Source organism: Aquila chrysaetos, chromosome 6 (assembly GCF_900496995.4).
Source record: "Aquila chrysaetos chrysaetos chromosome 6, bAquChr1.4, whole genome shotgun sequence".
NCBI lineage: Eukaryota > Metazoa > Chordata > Aves > Accipitriformes > Accipitridae > Aquila > Aquila chrysaetos.
In genome coordinates this window covers 45,631,978-45,651,170 of record NC_044009.1, presented here as the reverse complement: position 1 = coordinate 45,651,170, position 19,193 = coordinate 45,631,978, and the positions used below count along the sequence as shown (strand labels likewise).

General features: G+C 37.6%; 1 protein-coding gene across 12 annotated transcripts in view; it reads left to right on the top strand.

Annotated features, from left to right (window-relative positions):
* Positions 1–19,193, top strand: part of NCKAP5 (NCK associated protein 5) — a 394,816-nt gene that overhangs the window by 198,508 nt on the left and 177,115 nt on the right. The window contains exon 1 of one of the 12 annotated variants that reach the window (XM_030017106.2): positions 18,190–18,535. The exons of 10 other annotated variants lie outside the window; for them this stretch is intronic. In XM_030017106.2, the coding sequence (XP_029872966.1) occupies positions 18,444–18,535 (92 nt within the window). In that variant the 5' untranslated portion in view covers positions 18,190–18,443. Of the gene's footprint in view, positions 1–18,189; positions 18,536–19,193 lie in introns of those variants that run through there. One more of the 12 variants, XM_030017107.2, reaches the window with a different exon arrangement.

Here is a 19,193-nt window from a genome sequence, read left to right as displayed (position 1 = left end):
TTGTTCTATGATCTTTGGTTTCAATTTTTACTTATTCTGATGAGACTCCCTGAGTAATATGCACAAATTAAATCCACCCTATGAGTATTCTTGGTTAGACTATTTTGCTCTATTACATATTAATCTTTGTTTATGGAAGAATTTCCTTAGGGCCTGATTTTAGAACAGTATAATTGTTACAATAACTAGAAGCCTTTGAAATAAACTTTGAAGATGATGGAGCCATGATTAAGAAAAGAAGGGGTGAGGGGAAACCAGTCTCCAGAGTAGCGCGCCCAGTAACTTGGTAAAATTTTAACTGTTGCATATTCAGATCTTTCCAGGATAACCCTTCATTATTTCTGTGAAACTGCAGTAGTCCGATTCACTTCTACAGCGTTTCTGACAAGAGTAACTATTTTATTAGTTAGGATCCCTGAAGTCCACTGTCTTCAAATTGATCCATTCTTTTGCTTCCATTACTATTTGCGGTCTAGCTTGCTCTGATCTATCAAGAAGCAGAGGGATGCAAGTTCTTTGGATTAAAGTTGTTTGTCTCTTTATTTTTGTACCTCTGATTTAGATAAAGGTGAATGCTGTCTAAATCAGTATTATGTTCTTCTTAAGGCTGTCTGCACGTTAGCTATACTGTTTGAAGGCAAACTTAAATATCACTTTTCATTAATGGCACCTTGGTTGGCCCTGCTATTACCAATGACGAAAACTGCTGTTGGCTTCATTGGGCTATGATTTTACTTTAGTGTAGACCAGATGCTAGGAAGAGAATGCATCACTTACTTACTTAAATACTTCATTTGCTTTTAAAACATTATGTTTCTTATGATGAATATTAGAGGTTATTTTTTCTTACGTTTAGTAGAATATTAAGATATTTGCTTACACAGACTTTCTCCCTAAACAAGTATATTTTTTCTTACTCTGCTTGAGCAAATAATGAAACTGGCAACTGGATAGTCTTGTGCTGCTTAGAGATTCTGTATTGGTTGAAGGATTTGAGACCTTTTTCTCAATTTGAGAACAATTAAATGGGACAAGACAGGTGGTGATGGGAGGAGTTGTTAAAATCAAGCAAATTGGAAGTACTTTAGAAGATCCTAGAGAGTAGTACTTTGGGCCTAAACATTCTGGCTTTCAGATGCAGATAGACTAAAGTAAGAACATATATTATAGCATAAATCTTTTAACTATGTTTAATTCCTGAACTGAGTGGATTTACATAGACATTCCTACATATACATGTAGAGCAGCAGGTTAAACTGTGATTTGGAGGATGTTTCCTTGCATCTCAAAATATTTTCTCTGCATCTTTGAAAGAATGAAACATAATAGTTTGTAGAAACCTGTAAATTGACCTTTGTAATCAGGGGAGGAAAGCTGCCTATTCCTATCTGAAATTGTGTGAAAACCTTAATCTGTCATATAAGCATATAGTTTGAGATTGAGGACTTCAGAAGGCAAGGGGTTTTTTTTATTGATTGACGTTTCTGTTCTTACCAGGTAAGCAATATTCCAGGCTAGGAGTCTGAAATAAATCGAAGTTCGCTTTCTTAACATCTGTATAAATCTGCCAGAGCCTTAAAGTGACACAGTGGTTAGTTTGATAAATATGTGACAGTTGTTGTAGGAGAAAGAGCTTTTAAAACCAAATTTCTTTTCCAGAATTGTATAGTGGTGTAGCCAGGTAGTTTTAAAATTATTTTCTAATTTTCTTGGAGTTGAATATATTTAAGGTGTGGAAAGATCCTGCAGGAAAACCATTTAATGCTAAAGCTAGGATTTTACACTATAGCTGGATGCAGTTATTTCTCCATTACTTCAGTATATGTCACCTTAAGGTGAAATCCTTGATGTTTTCTTTCTCAAAACCACTGAGATCTGTTGCTTTGCTGCAGCTGTTCTGTTAAATTCTCTAAGGCCCTTTTTGGCATGACAATATATAGATGAATGTTGCTCAAATGCATGAAGACTAACCCTATAAATACCTATCAGCCCAGTTTCTTCCAAGACAGTGTCATGCAGTCTGACTTTTCCATTTTGATTGTTGGCAACTGTCATGGTGGGTCACCATTTAGGTTAGTATTATCCAGCCTCTTTATCCAGCTCTGGAGGAAATTAGGTTAATTCTTTTGGGGTTGTTTTTGTTTGGTTGGTTTGGGTTTTTTTTTTGCTTGCTCACAGTTTAACATTAGTTCCTCCTTGAACTTCTTATATCTTGGACATTAGAGAATAAAATACACTGTCTCATTTACCTCCTTGTTCTTGGTTTCAGCTGTGCTTTCCTACTTTCAGCATCTTCCTGCAACAGTAGGAACAGAAGTGCAACAACCCTGCCCGAAGCAGTAGGTGTGATTGGTGTGATTTAGAGTATCACTCTAAAAAGCATACTAATACACACAATATAAATTGATTACGTTTCTCTGCTATACATCAGTAAGCAACAGAATTTGTTGTCTGTTGAGTGCATACAGTACATGTGACTCCAAACTGGGATTAAATGTTAAAGCAATAAAAGAGGTACCTTTACTTAAGTTATTTTGATTACTATCTTGGTCTAAGTGAAACAAGTTCAATAAACACACTATTGTAAAGTATATCTCTAAAGAGTAATTGAAGAGGCTAGTATCAAATCTTAAAATCCCCTTTGGGTAAATTTCAAAAATTCTTTCAGTTAAGATGATGTTGTTTATAGGTATCAATGTCTGTGACTGGGAAACTGCCTCAGGCTTTTAAGAACGGATGTTATTGGAAAAGTAGGAAATGGTCCTTGTTTGATCTGCCAGGGTCCTGCAAATGGGATGAGTGCAGTTCTCATTAGATTGGATTTCAGTGTTCCCCTCACATTAATATTGACCGTAGGGTTAAGCCTGTCATTTCTGACGAGGGCAAAAATGACTACTACAAATCTGATAACACTTTGCATAAAAGGACTGCGTGGCTGTTGGTTTAAGCACATCCTACGTGGTTTTCTCCAATTATTGTTAATTCCCCTTGCTCCATTCTGGCTTGTCGGCAGGTGAGTGGAAATGATAACTGTTTTCCTAGCAGCTGTGATAAAGAGATTTTTTGCATTGCATCAGCATGTTGATGTTGCATTATCGCATTGTAATTTCTAACTCTATCACATCTGCTTGATCTAGAGGTCACCACCTGCTTGCGCTTCAGTGGCCTTACTGCCATGACTGGTAATCCATATATAACAGAGGCTGTGTCTGGAAAGTATAAACCAGTAGGACACCTCAGTAGCCCCTGCGGCTGGTCAGTTTGTCCATTGAATGCCAATTTAAACCATTAATAACATTTTAATCTAGTTTCTGGGGAGATTAAAATGCTCTCCTGGCAGCCATTGATGATATTCCTTTGATTCTGTCATAGCAGGGATGAGTAAAACACTGTGTGAGAATTCATTGCTTGTCTCAGAGGAAGATTACAGAAGGAGCTGTCTACAGTTCTCCTCTTTTCTGTAGTTCTTCAGTAATCTCCTATCATCCTTCCTGCATGGTCTGTATGTAGGGTTATTGAAGGAGGCAGATTGTTGCAAAGATAGAGTTTATATCAAAGGCTGACCTTGTCATCCTGCCCCATGTTTGTAGATACTGCCAGATTTTATTAGATGTGACTGTGTGAAATGTTACAAAGAAAACTAGTGAATAAGTATAAAACACAACTTGCTGACTTGAAAGTGCTCCAGTCTGGTGCGCATCTCACTTGTACACTTCCTTCCTGTTTTGCTACTGACTACAAGACGTCCATCTTCAAACATGTTGTGGTAGGTTAACCTCGGCTGGCTGCCAGGTGCCCACCCAGCCACTCAGTCACCCTTCTCAACAGGACTGGGAGGGAAAGTAGTAAGACAAAAAACCTCATGGGTTGAGATAAGGACAGGGAGATCACTCACCAGTTACCACCAAGGGGAAAGAAGACTCGACTTGGGGAAGATTAATTTAATTTATTGCCAATTAAAAATAGTGTAGGATAGTGAGACACAAAGACAAAACTAGTAACACTTTCTCCCACCCCTCCCTTCTTCCCAGGCTCAACTTCATTCCTTTGTTCCCAACTCTTCTACCTCCTCCCCTGTGCAGCATGGTAGGTGGCGGGGGGGGCGGGGATCTGCTGTGAGCAGCTCGAAATGCTTCATCTCTGCCACTCCTTCCTCCTCACACTCTTCCCCTGCTCCAGCGTGGGGTCCCTCCCAGTGGGGTCTTTGAGTACTGGGAGGCCTCTCTGGTGTATGGTGTAAGGGAGTGGTGTCTGCTTCACAGGCACCAGTTCTGGAGCTGCCACTGCCAGTGTGCTGGGCAGAGTGCTTTTGCTGGAGGACTGCTTAGCTCTCGGCTGGGCTCACTGAGCCTCAGGACGTGGTGTGAATACTGTTTTACTAGGACTTTGGCCTAATGCTTAGGATATCGATCTCGTCGTTTGATTAGAATTGACAGAGGAAAAGAATGAAGTTTCTTTTAGATTAACACTGATGGGGTGAGTATATTAGTATTTTTATTTATGTGCATGTACGACACTTGGGTACATATTTCATCTCTAATCGTTGCTCAGAACTGTCAAGCACTACTTTAAGTAAGATCAAGGAGCTTTTGTGTGATAGTTTTCATCTGGCAGAAAATAAAGGAATGGTTTAACTAAACCCATGAAATTAAGCCCAAAGAGGAGGTTGCCCCAAGTTGTATATGGAGTTTGACTCAGTTCCCTAGCTACTTTGAACTTAATATGCTGGTTTCCTGTTCTTTGACCAACAAGAAGAAGAAAAGGAATTTTCTAATTTTTCATACCAAGCTTAATTTTTTCCACTCCTCTGTTCTGTGTATGAATATGGTGGTTTTGAAAATACATATACGTGAGAAATATCTTCAAAGAATGTGTTATCTGAGTTTTCTTCAAAAACTATAATTCCTATTCTCATGTTAGAAACGATTGGGTTGAAATACACATTGTCATACAGAAGCTGAGAAAGAACAAAAGCAGTGAGGTGAGAGTGACTGCAGAGGGCTGAAGAACCGGGGTAAACTTGAAACACAGAAGTCATGCAAGGACCAGAAGTTATAGCAGACTATATTGCATGACGTATATTGACTTGCGTAACACTTTTAGATAGCAATGGATTGCTTTGCTTCAGGCATTGTTAAAGGTGCACGTAGAGGTACATGCAGTTCCCGATCATCTGTGGACTCTTCAGGCACTGAAATTACATTAAGAGCCAGCCCTATTTCAGTACACCGATGCACTCGTAAATCATGTGGTGGTGTTTCATGGCAGCTCTTAGTTGCTGAAAGCTTCTTTCAAGGGGCCAGGGAAATAGGTAAATTTTATCTCCCACAGACAAAAACATGGCTATCTGTGTGCTCAGAAAATCTTGGGTTTGGTTTGTATTTATTTATATGCTGACAGTATGCGTCATACTTGTATTTCTGGAAGATTGCATCTATTGCCTTTTACTGATTTATCAGAGCATGAAATGATACTCTGCTTCCTCTGTTCTAGCTAGCACTACAATTTAATGAGATATAGTGGGTGTTTTCCTTTGCATAATGTAATAGATTAGCACCAGCTAGTACTAGGTTACAATGTAATCCTTTGTTTTACCCTGTCTTTTAAAACATACAAGATAAGCCTAACATAAAAACAATGTATCAACCTTTTCACCGCTATTTAACACTAGGTCACCGGTGCCCATATACAGGTCCACACACAGCATATAATCCCCTCCACGCATTAATTTTTGTAATAGAAAGATGGTTTGAATGTTCTCTGCACTCCCATACCATGGTCCTAACCAAGCAGAACCTATCTATATTAAGTAGCATGTGGTATGTATCCATCATCTCTCTTGTATGGCTGTTTCATTCCCAAAGTGAGATATCCCCACTGATGTTGAAGGAAGCTCCTAGAAGCATGCACCAAATAATGTTGTACCTGACAGTAAGAGCGGGGATTGCTGTGCAGATGTAGTGACTGGATTTACAGACCCTTTTATGTTGGAGGACAGTGAAAACCTCATTTTGGTTGGATTGCAGACTCCCTTGCTGCTGTTTAAAGTGATTGAGGTTCGTGTTTGATGTGTATGTACTGTGAAATCCTGTACCTGTTGAAGTTCACAGCTCTGTGCATTTTATTTTGCACAATAATAGGTAAATTTTTGCAGGTATTTCTAGCTACTGGTAATTCTCCATTGTATAACATGTTTAGATTTATAAAAGGACAGTGCTGATATAGGAGCTAAGTTCTATTACTGACTAATGTTGCTGCCTAAGAGCTGTGCGGTCATATATGGTAAGACGTTTCCAAGGTAGATAGGACCTGTGGTTGTCAGGAGGACTTCTGTTACTTATTGCTGGTTTGCTGTTCTTATAGATGTATTTTTAAAATTGCATTGGAACATGCAAAGTTAAAGTACTGACTGTTTCTTTCCTGTGCAACTTGCCATAGTTTGGTTTCTTTTGAACTTGGGAGATCAGGAAAGTCACAGATGTGTCACGTGCTATTCTGCAATTCCTTGATGCCATATAAGGTAAAGAGACTATTCAAAACCAACACATTCCTTCACCTATTTAATAAAAAGATTCCTTTGATAGACATGATAGGTACCTTAATTCCAAGGACCAGCAGAAGGATCAGCAGATCTGCCAGAAAAAGATCTGAAAAGATCAGCAGAAAATAATTTATTTTCCTTTAGTTTATTTTTTCCCTTAAGGCAAGCCATTTGATATTAATTAGCTGTGGTCTAAAAGAACATCTTTTAAAATGTTTTCTTTTAACATTATGTTCTTAATTCTGAGCCATTTTTCAGGAGAGAACCTGCCCTGATTACACTGTAAGTTTGTCATCACTTTTTCTTCATAGCTTGCCATGATTACCCGCTATGTGTGTCGTGGTTTAACCCCAGCCAGCAACTAAGCACCACGCAGCCACTCACTCACTCCCCCCCCCCACCCAGTGGGATGGGGGAGAAAGTCAGGAAAAGAAGTAAAACTCGTGGGTTGAGATAAGAACAGTTTTATAGAACATAAAAAGAGGAAACTAATAATGATAATGATAACACTAATAAAGTGACAGCAGTAATGATAAAAGGATTGGAATATACAAATGATGCGCAGTGCAATTGCTCACCACCCGCCGATCGATGCCCAGTTAATCCCCAAGCGATGATTCCCCCGCCCCCACTCCCCCCAGTTCCTATACTAGATGTGATGTCCCATGGTATGGAATACCCCGTTGGCCAGTTTGGGTCAGGTGCCCTGGCTCTGTCCTGTGCCAACTTCTTGTGCCCCTCCAGCTTTCTTGCTGGCTGGGGATGAGAAGCTGAAAAATCCTTGACTTTAGACTAAACACTACTTAGCAACAACTGAAAACATCAGTGTTATCAACATTCTTCACATACTGAACTCAAAACATAGCACCGTACCAGCTACTAGGAAGACAATTAACTCTATCCCAGCTGAAACCAGGACAGTGTGAAAGACCAAACTCCTTCATACTTAGGTCACCCCCAAATAAAAATTGGAGGTGTGATACATATTTATATTTATATACAACTAAGGCATTTTTACAAAGATCATAAAAGGATGAAAAGTAGTTTTAAAGGGAAAATCATGTGGAAGATGGGAGGATAGAAGGGTATATAATAGATGAGAAAGCAGGAATACTTAACAGCTGTTCTGTCTTAGTCTTCCCTGGAGGAAAATAATAGCATACATATGCCAATAAAGATTGACAATGATGATCTGAGATCTCACAATAGAATGCGAAAGGTAACAAGTTAAAGAATTAAGATAAGTAGATTCAGCCAGGATTTCTTCATCATACTCACAGGCACCAACTGTAGTCAACCAACCACTGACAATTACACGTGTAGGCAGTTGAAGAATGAGCGAAGTCCCAAAGGAGTGCTATTTACTTATATATAACTAGGAAATTGTGCACAGAAGATTAGACCGATTTGTTGTTAATAAAGTTTAGATATGGTTCTACAATAGTCTTCATGAAGAAGACTAAACAATTATGGTACCAGTGCTCACTTCAGTTGCCTGTGCTCTAATAAGTAGCTTCTGAGAAACTCATCCAGGAAGAGGGTTTTTGTTAAATTTAATGTATCCAGAGAAGAACTGGTGGGGTTAACAATGCTCTATAGTATCTCTCTTGAAGTGCTTTTGAAGTTACAACATTGCTAGAATCAGATGCTACATCCTTAGTGGCAGCTACAGATGATCTGCTTTGGGAAAACTTTTTCATGTGGGAAAAAAATTGTGATATTCCCATGTCCTGCAATGTGAGGTTAATCCCCTAGCTGACCCATTAGGAACTCCTTCCAACCAAATATATTAGAATAATTTTACAACGTTTTGCAGAAAACGTGATAATAGGCAATATATTTAAAGGTGACATGCTTCGGTTTAGATTGCAATCATAAAACGGTTAATCAGTTTTGTATATGTGTTGAAAGTTCATGTGTGCTTTACAAATATTAAAATGGAAGATCATCTTTATAAGATCACGTAATTTTGTGAATTATTCACAATTAGAATGATTAGTTTTAAGTTGCTACCCAGATAACATGGATTTATCCCATCTTAGTTTACTGATCCCATCACACTTGTGGTTCCTTTTGTCATGTGATTGTAAACTTATACTTAAAAGCCATAACTGATATGCGATTTGCAGATTATAGACTGTTTCTCTTTGCTAATGGATCAGAGAAATGTGAGTTTATGATCACAAATTTTGTAGTTGTTTTTCTGTTAGATGCTTGAGGTGGCTTGTATTAATAATTCTCCTGTACTATAAAACCTGTGTTATACACTGTAAATGTATCATTAATGGGCAGTGGTGTATATTCAGATTGATGGTGGTAGGCACAGAGCAAATTAAACCATGAGGGAATAGTATGATTAAAAAGGTGACATAAAACCAAATGATCTTGATAGTGATACTTCTCTTTTATGAGCATGATCGGAATCTTCAAAGGAGCATTGGTTGACTGAGTCTAAGTTTTACCTTTACAATTATACAACAAACTGAAATGGGGAGCCTACACTCCCATTCTAATTGCAAGCAGATAAAATCTGATCCAGAAAAGTGCTCAGCCTTTTAAGATACTGGTATGCCTTCTGCTTTCATTAAGGGCAGAAGGAAAGGAGTGCTTCAGGTACCTTTCAGGATTTTGGTGCCTTAAATAGTGCAGATGTACCGATTTGTGGTACAGGGGATAAGAACATGAAATCCTGAATGTTATCTCTCTGAATAATAGGGGAATCCTTTGTCTTGTCTAGATTTCAGAGCAATGTTTTCTGTTCTTCATGTGTGTATGTGACAGGGAGGAGAAAAGGGCTTTCTCTAAAGTACTTTAATGGAAATGGTACAGGCAACGGTATAGGAAAACAGGCACAAAGATGTCCCCAATTTGATATCGCCTGTTGTATCTGAAGGTAGGCCCTATAGACTGGGACTTCTGCTCTCTATTGTAGAATCATATCTTTACTCACAGTTTGCATGGCTGGCTTTCTAATGCTGGTGTGCAAGTAAACAGCTGGTCTTTAAAAGTGACCAATACATAATTTGTAAATATAATCAGTTTGTCATCCTGCTCTGCATAACCTCTTAAGTACCTACACTAACTAATGGAAATAGAATAATTTATCTGCCTGACTTGAGGTGGTAATATATTTTTTCAACCTAGTAGCAATTTGCAGTCTGCATAGATTGGATTGTTTCACAGGAGAATTATTATGGTAATTTTAATTTTATCTTAGAACTTGTAATTATTCCACAGTATTGTTCTAACGTAACAGGCCATGCAGCAGTTCATTTGTTTGTCAGTGCTCAAAATTGGACAGGGCAACTTAAAAATTTAGTTTGAATCTTTTTCTATCAAAATGTTTTGGGTGTGTGTTTTCCTCTATGAGCACATTTCAAATATGATTATAAGAAGCTGCAGCAAGTATATTTAAAGCTGAAAAGCTATTATATTAGGTGCAAACTGTTTTGGAGTTTTGCTTCTCAGAGTATATGATAAACATTAAGAGAACAGAATGGGATGTGTTTTTCCTGTATAGGCTTACAGACTTAGTTCTTCTAATTATTCATCCCTTACTCTGATACTTCATTTTGCTAGATATTCTACAGGTGAATCCTCAGGGACCTATGCCCCGAAGGCATAGGAAGTTTGTTTCAGCTGCATGGATGTTGCTTGTGCGTTTTCTTCATATATGTAATGGAACTTGCTTAGAGGAAAAATGGGATTTTAAAAAAGAAAATATGCTTGGTTTTAGTCCATGAGTATCAGTAAGGACAGCTGTGAGGTCTTTCTTCACTCCTGTTTGAAGGAAAGGCTTAGGATTCTCACTGAGTTTGGATCTGGATCTAGCAGAGGGAATGTCCCCTGGAAAGAAATGGGTATTTCCCTTCTTAAGGGTGAAGAAAGCGTTGAAGGACAAATGCTACAGTTTTAAGTCATCTGACATGAGTCAAACTATTCAAACAAATAAGGAAAATTGGTGGGCCAGATCCTCACCAGATCCTGAAAGGTGCTGGATAACTGCACTAAAAACGGAGCAATGAGAGTCAAGTACATCTGGCTTATGGCAGGAATGGACCTAAGTAATTGCTGTGGGCTTTGCCCATAAGGGGTTTATTGCTTAAAATCTTGGTATTTTTGCAGTGTCATTAATCATGCTGAACTTATATGACTAATATGGTTATAATTCCTAACTCCATAGGGATTCTGTTACAATTTAGTAACAATTACTGTCTACTATTTCAGATAGCTTTTATTGTAAAGCATTGCCAAAAATCTTAACGTAATTTTCTTTGGTCATAATGTGTGCTTCAGTTTGCAGATACTGTAAGAAAATGTAGACTGATTTGAATGATTGTTTCAGTGTAACATGGTTTTAATTCCATGTGTAGTGCCTGCCTCATAATCTCAAATTCTATGAATTGGGCACTGCTACCCTTCAGTCGAAATGTGTATTAAATAGCATTAATTAAATATGTATTTCAGTAAACATCCATTGTCTTCCAAGCATGCAGTATAATAAGTACGGATAGGTTATTCTGAAAACATTGTCCAAAGGATGTCAGTAGAATATTGTGTTGCATAAAACAATGAGCTGCTCTTATGACAATCAGATAACTAAGGATGTGCTGCAAAAGGATGCAGAGAAACTACAAATCCTGTTCAGAACAAGTCACATTGTAGAGAACACTTGAGTATTTTAGGTTGTTGATACACACTCTTAGTTTACATATACCTTGGAGAAGATTTTTCTTTTGCATCATTCTGTTTCATGATAGCTGAATCCCAGTTCAATTGCTTTCTTCAAGATAAGGGATTTTACTCTTCTTGGTTTTCCCCACCATTCCAGATAGGAAAGAAGATGTGGTATGCTCAGGAAAAGTTGCATTTGTCATGAGAAAAGTGGTTAGGAGGAAGTGTGAGACGATGAGACTTAATGCTGCAAGGGAACAGAGATTTCTGTAGTCTCTTGTCTTGGCACAGGAGGTTGTGCTGCATTTTAGAACTTGACATACCTTTTTCTGCAAGCATTTTTAATCCTCCTTTTTGTTCTTCTATATTTGTGGGATTTAATTGTCCGGTTTTTCATGCCAGTACATAGCAGAGAGAGGACCTGCTGTACATTTTGCCTGCATTGGAAATCCAAGCAAACTGTGTTTTGAACCAAGTTTTCATTCTCTAGGAATACAGATTAGATCATTAAGTTGTAGTGCCCTTATCAGTGTTTGCAAGCTGCAGTCTATTAATTGAATGAATGTGGCATGAGTTGATATACCGTCTCACCTGATCAGAAGGTAACCTTTTTCTGTCTTTAGCTATAGGTTTCATCCTTCATCCTAAAGCCTTTTTAGAGGCACTGAGTTGATTGTGGTTTTATTGCTGTGTTCCATTTGTCATCAGTTGGCAGATTCCTTCCAGCTTGTATCTACTAACCATAAGAAAGCTAATCATGTATAGATCATGTATAGATGATAAGTAAATAACAGTAAGCCCGTGTGTATATTCCTTTTTACTGGAAAAATCAGTAAGAAACTGGAAAATTCTGACCACCTGTACTACTTTCTGAAAGGCAGGTAAGGCAGAGCAAGGTAATCAGTAGATTAAAAAGCCAAGGAGCTGACTGACTTCAAAATGACAGTTACCATTATGGTATATCAAAGTGGATCTGTGTTAAAAGTGTCTACAGTGAAGATCCCTCCCCTTGGCTTGTTGAATGCAAGTGTATCTCAGAATATGAATTCTGTTCAAGACAAAGTATTTCTTAATCTTGTCAAGTACTGTAGATGTCTTCTGCTACTATGCTTGTATTCTCAAACTGAAGAGGGAAAAAAAAAACAAAAAACAATCCAACTGTCAATGTTTTCCTTAAAAGGCAAATGTCTGTCAAATTCAGTTCTTATATTTTAGTCTCAACCCTTCACAGAGAAAAGAGCTCATTTTGTCTAAGTCTATGTAGTAGTGAATAGTGGGAGAGTATGTTATATTGGTGTGAATTTACTGTAGAACCTGTTAAAGAAAGAATGAAGGAAACTTACATTTTTTTAAAAATATTTGAATTTCATGGAGGTCATTTAGATCCATTTCTGAAATATTTGTTGAAGGCAATTTTAGTGTATACAAGGAAGAATAATGGGTCAGTGGTTTCACTAGTTTCATACTAGAGTGAGTATTCTTGTGGTAAAAATACTTTAAATATTCTGGGTTTCATTCAGCTCTTGTAGTCATGTACTAAATTGCTGAAATTTATAGCATTGCAAAATAACAAGCAAAATTTTCCCATTCCAGACTTGCCTGCATTTCACTGTGAACCCTCTGTTGCATATTTTGTGACATATTTAGTGTTTATTGCAGTGCTATATGTATTTTCTCAATCAGTGTGTTTGTAATAGGACAATTATACTGGCAACTACAATGTGAAACACATGCATCATGATCCATTGTAGTGCTGGCAGGATGAGAAATGTCAATTGAGGTTGTTGTAAGAGGTTTCCTAATCCTGCTGAACTAAGGAATGAGATTCTTTCAGAATCATTGCCATCTGGAGTATATAAAAATGTGAAATAACCTTTTATCATTAGGTTGGCACATGCTACTGGAGCAGTATTGGCATTGATGAAGTTCTAATGAAATGAAATACTATGCACTGAGAAGAACTCACTGCTTCATTATTTTGTCTAGGTTCTTCAGAACCCTCCCCTCCAATTTATAAAGGTTATTGAGTGGTTAATAATGATTTAAATCTAAAACACACAAAGTCTTTATTTACAATAGTCTGGCATTTTAATATGGATATTAATCTAGTTACAAATACAAACCAACATGTATGTGGTCGAGAATAACTTGTAATTCATACTATAATCGGGTAATTTAACTCACTCTGTTTTCTTGACTTGCTCTACTTATTTGACTTTATTTATTGCCCATAAATTTTAGGGTCTAAAATTAGGCCACGAGGCTTCATCCCCCACCTTGTCAGAAGCAATCATGGCACATAATCCTTCCATAATCTGATCACGCCCACTGTAGAATAGTTGTTCTGTCCAACTGTTGCTATTGCATGCCTGTTCTGTACTGAACTGCTCTTAGTTGTAGTACATGCAATACTGCTAAGTTTATGCATATTTGTTCTTATGTCAGGTTCATTTTTTAAATACCTATTGACTAATTCTGTCCCCACTGAACCTTTGCTTTACCAGACTAAACTTGCCCAGCTTTTTTAGCCTGACTCTTTCCTGTGCCTGTTGCAATGTAAGTTAATTTTTCTTGAAGATAGGCAGTCTGAATATGCATTTCAGATGGGTCTTACCAATTTCATAGGTATTGTATGTCTGTTAACTGACATCTTCCTAGAGCAGGTGGTTTTCCTCACGCAGAGCGTAGCTGCTTACTATTGATGAGAGGAGGATATTGCCAGGAAATACAGCTGGCACCCAGTAAGATGCCTATAGGCATGTATAGGTGACTTGTTTGAGAGTAAATGCCTGGACTTTCTTTAGCAATGGCCTTACAGGTAGTGGAAGCACAGGCTAAGTTCCCAACACCCTTGGTGTTCACACTGCCCCCAGGTCTTCCTTCCTGATCTGTTCTATGTCTTTTGCTGCTGTCCTGAAGCCTTTCCTGTCTAGCTTCTCTTACCTGTTCTTCCTTCAGTCTCTGTTTATCTGGATCCTCTTTCACTTAAAACACCCAGCTGAGTTTCTGAATGGCCAGTATTGTAATTCTTGCATTCAGGAGAGACTGAAACTTGCTGTGTATTTGAATTGTTTAGCAAAGCTTATATGGTTAGGCACATTTCTAGTTAAAAATGCTGTCTGAATTGGATGTCGAATCTTAATCACTTTGAATCTTCAGTCTGTGCCTTACGTTCTCATTTTGAAGGGTTAATCATCGTGGAGTTCCGAGAACTAGATGACAGTCCTCTTTAGTCTTCAGATTAAATAATATGAAGGCTCAGAGGTAGGGCTGGATTTAGAAGATGAAGGATTAGGACTGTTTAACTAATTCTTTTGAGGATGTGATTTCATTCCATCATGCTTAAATTGAAGTGGGCCAGTGATTTTGTGATCCCATAAATAAAGTAGATGAGAATATATTTTATTTTAAGCATCTTGTTTAGTCTCTGTAAATTCTTACGTAATTCTAACAGGAATTTATGTCTGCAGTATTGAGATTAATCTAATGTTTAAAAAGTGCTAGCCAATTCTTGTGCTAATTGTGTTTATTTCTGCTATAGACAAAGCCAAAACATTGCTGATATTTCTGTAAATGAGATTGCTGTCAATTTCATAAATGCATTGGGATTAAAATAAAAAGATGAGTATCATATTCTCTGCCTTTTACTTCTTAATGTTTTGTATTAACACTTTTCAGTAAAACCTCTAAATGTATCTGCCATTATGTGTTGTGTGTAGGTACTATTGCTCAAGCTAGTAAGAATGCGCAAGAGCACATTTTAGGCATTCTGAGAGCATACTTGATTTACCTGCTTTTTTATGATTTTCCAAGACAAGTGTTGGTTTTACAGTTAACTAATAACCTGTAAAGCTTCAGAGATAAATTAAAAAGGAAAATAGCACTCCTCCTCCCACCAGAATATTTAGAGATAAGTCCAAATTGTGATGGTAGCTAACATGCAAGTGTCTGAGCTAGCATTCAATGAGTAACACAGCACCAGAAATAGTGTCTTTATCAGTGTATTCTGTAAGCCTGCCGGTTTCCCAGATGAATATGCTATTGACTGCCCTGCACTGAGCTCCTTGATGCAGTGCTGTTGGTCAGGATCTAAGCCAGCTCATTTAAAGTTAACTTGGTTATTTGAGCTGCAGCAATGGTTTTGATGAAGAGCATGCATCTCTTGCAGCAATAACATTCAGCAAATTATGTTAGGAAGATAAGCAGTGCTCTAGAGGAGAAATAATCACACTTTCAGAAATTTAAAATCTACATTTGAAAAATACATTAATTTAAAAAATGGAAGAAGGATTATCTCATGGTAGTAATAGTGTCATTGCCTTCCTGGTCCATGGAAATAGAGAAGATTTGTAAAGACTGGTATTGTCTTTTGTTACAGAAGCTGACACAAGTCTAATAGATAATACGATCTCTTCCTAATAATTCAGTCTGTATGTAGCTTGAAATTTTCTTTTTCTGACCTGAAGAAACACTTGTGTAAACATGTTTCACTCTTTGTTTTTCTGCATCTAAATCAGTTGGCTTCAAAAAAAGATTATGAAAATGATTCAAAATCTCTTAGGATTTGTTTCCCCTGTTGGCTGCTAAATGAAAATAATGACATTTTACAGCTAAGCAAGCAGAGGAATTCTGAACAATTTACTAACTAATATTGCTGTGAAATTATACATGGCATTAAGAAATAGAATGGGAAATACTTAAACACTGAAAGAAAACCTTTGTAACTGCAAATCTGATCCATATACCTGGTGAAAAAAGATATGTGTGCAAATGAAAAGACACAAATGAACTCTAGCGGAATGTCAAGTCTTTCACAGGCAGATTGCATTTAATGAAAGCCATATAAACCTTTCAAGTGGCTACTGACCCCATTGTTTCTAACCCCTTACTCAGTGACAAGACATTAGTGGCAAGACGTCTTTCAAAGTAGTTGTATGTGTACGCTCATAAAAAATATGCCTTGTGGACCTCTGAAAAGAGTCCTGTATATATATGATCTAGTATGTTGTTCAGTATTGTGTTCTTAATGAATTAGAAACAAAGAGCACAGTCCACTTGAATCGGGTGTGATCAATCAAAATTGCACAGTTATGTTATGAAATGGGATGTATGGGCAAAGGCAGTGATGATACCATGGGAAATGTATGCCTTTGCTCAGACCCTGCCAACTCCCTTTTAAAAGGATCCAGAACAGCCAATGCTGAGGGAACTGAGCAGGAAAAGGGAAGACGCTTTCTATGTCTTGTCTCCCTTTCCAGAATCAAGAATGGTAAATACAGGTGACTTACACTTAGTGAGGAACCAAATACTGAAATGCTTCTTGTCAAGAGTTTTAAATAAAATTTTGAAAAAGCATATTTGAAAACAAAGCAAGGCCAAACATTTCCCACAAAATTTTAGGTTTGATGATGGTTCTTTAAGACTTAGGGTGTTCAGAACAGGGACACAAGAGCTTAGTTTTACAACAAAATAAATTCCCTGGTGGCATGTGGGTGGAAAAGGGTCTTACAGCTAGGTCTCCTCTCCTTTAAGCAAATAACCTCATAACCAGGCTACACTTGCCACCTGATAATGTCTGGGGTTTTTTGTGGAGGGTATGGGGTGGGAGAGCAGAAGGCTTCATTTTGTCACCCTTTTTTAGGAGTAGAGTGAAGGGTTGAGAGGGTAAAATCTTGATTTCATTACAGTGTTCACCATGGGCCTCACTTCCATGCAGCAGGTGTACCTGGGGCATCATCAGGAGCTATTCTGGGTAGTGCAGCTGTTGAGTTGAGAGCTGAATAACCAAGTAGATCTTTGAGATGGGGATTTCAGTCCCCATCTTCATGTATTCTGTGGAGGTGGCAGAGGAAAATACTATTTTTAAAAATGCAATTTTTTTGTCATACTTTTATGTAAATTTTTATATGTGGGACTTCTCATCTGTAGAATTCATAGTGTTTTGCAAAGTAAATCTTTGTTTATTCAGTAAAACAATGTCATATCTGAGACTAAAAATCCCAGTCTTCACTCTGTGATGAACTTCATAAGGTGCATAATAGGATTCAGTTCTTCATCAGGCATTGAATGCTTACCTGAAAAGCATAGTGAGGTAATAGTCGATCAAGCTGATTAAGCAGCATTGAATTAATTAAAAAAAAATACTAAAAAGATTAAAACTGCACATGAAAAATGGGGTAGGTGGGAGAGAACAGTGTTGTTCGATGTCAGGAAACTGTTTTCCTGTCTGAATTTCCAAGCTGCATGTTCTAACCACCAGTATGCTACTGATAATACAAGACCTTTTATAAATACATTTTCTAAAGAAGGGGGGTAAAAAACCCTAAATTGAAAAATACCCGATACACATTTCCAAAGATGCCTGTCCAGTGTAATGAAGTTTTCAGTCAGCACCAGGCTTCTTGCTAATTGAGAAGATGAAAGCTCTGGTTACCTGGTGCTCTAAGTCTGTAGGCTCCCAAATCGGCTTAAGAAGAAAATCTTTGGAAAGAAAAAAAATCCACTGTATAATTTTGGGTTTCAAAATTCTATGTGGTATAGATGATGGTAGTTCAATAAACAAGTTGCAGGTCCAGTACAGCGTATTACTTACTGTAAGCACATTCTAATTGAGTTCTGTTAAAGCTGATTTAAAAGGTTTATTGTATTAAAAACTACAACAGAGATACCTAGCTTTTTGATAAACGGAGTACTGGCAGATCATATCTTTGTAATTTATGAACATAGTAGATTATTATAAATGTCATTAATTCACTCTGATATACTTTTGCAAAGAGAACAAAAGGATATGAAAAAGAATTTGAGGAGCAAGAATATTAACTAAAAGGTGGGGGCAGGAATAATGCTTCTTGTCACATGCCTGGCTTTCCTGTTTGGGGTTTAAGAAAGTCTGGCTGTTAGGATGTGGATTAGTGGAAGATTCATTCTTCTTCATGATGTAGGTCAGACACTAGCAAACATGTGGTGAAGAAAAAGCCTGTTTTCCCCAGTAGCAAGTGGAAACAGTAGCTCTGCGGACTTTGAAACAGAGGACCAGACAGAATGATTAGTTTTGATGTCCCGTGTGCTATGCAACAGATTTGAAATGTATGAGTAATGAAGGTTTCACGCAGAAGAGTCTCTGACTGCACAGTGTGGGGCCACGTTAATGCTTTTTTAAAAAGCAGCTCAGTTCCTGAGTAGCCTTTTGTGAGAAGTCATTTGTCCAAGTCAGAAAAAGGAACTGGCAATGTCCCGGAACATGCACAAGAGGAGTGTCCCTGGGAGAGCCTATTCGCAGGAGCCTGACTTTAATTTCATGCTAAGAGAGGCTGTTTGCAGGTACTGCATCTTTCTGGAGAAACTTTTCTTATTGATTGTGTCAAGTCTGAGAGAATTTAAGATGAATGATACAGTGAAATTCATAAAGTTGATTCTATACTAATAGTTAGAGTTCATGCTTGTGTGCAATCAATTTGAAGAGGTCCTAAGACCTCTTTTACAGGACTTTAAATGTTGGTCTGAAGAACTGTTTCTTCTTTCAGTGTTTTATGTGAAATCTCATCATTTTTCATGCCATGGAAAGCATATAACTCTGATGTGTAGCAATGTGTGATTTATGCAAGCCACAAATTTAAGTGTCATTTACCCATGGTTTAGATACTTCTATTATATTTAAAATAGTTTCATAGATTTATCGTGAGCTAGTTCCATTGCAGCAAAAATGATCAGAAGGCTTTCTCTGCAAGTTGTGATAATGCTGTTGTTGACTTAGAAATGCATTTCCAAATTTTAGTCGTCTTCTGTCTTCTCCTTCCTCTCAATTTTTAGTTTGAATTTTAAAATTCCTATTATTTAAAAACCTGCCATGACAATGACTTCTGAGAACTGGCTGCACATAGACCAGCTCAGTCTTGTTTGCATCTCTCACTGTGGATCTTTACAAGTGTTGCCTTCTTTATAGACAAATTTATAGTTGTCATTAAGCATCCATCCTATT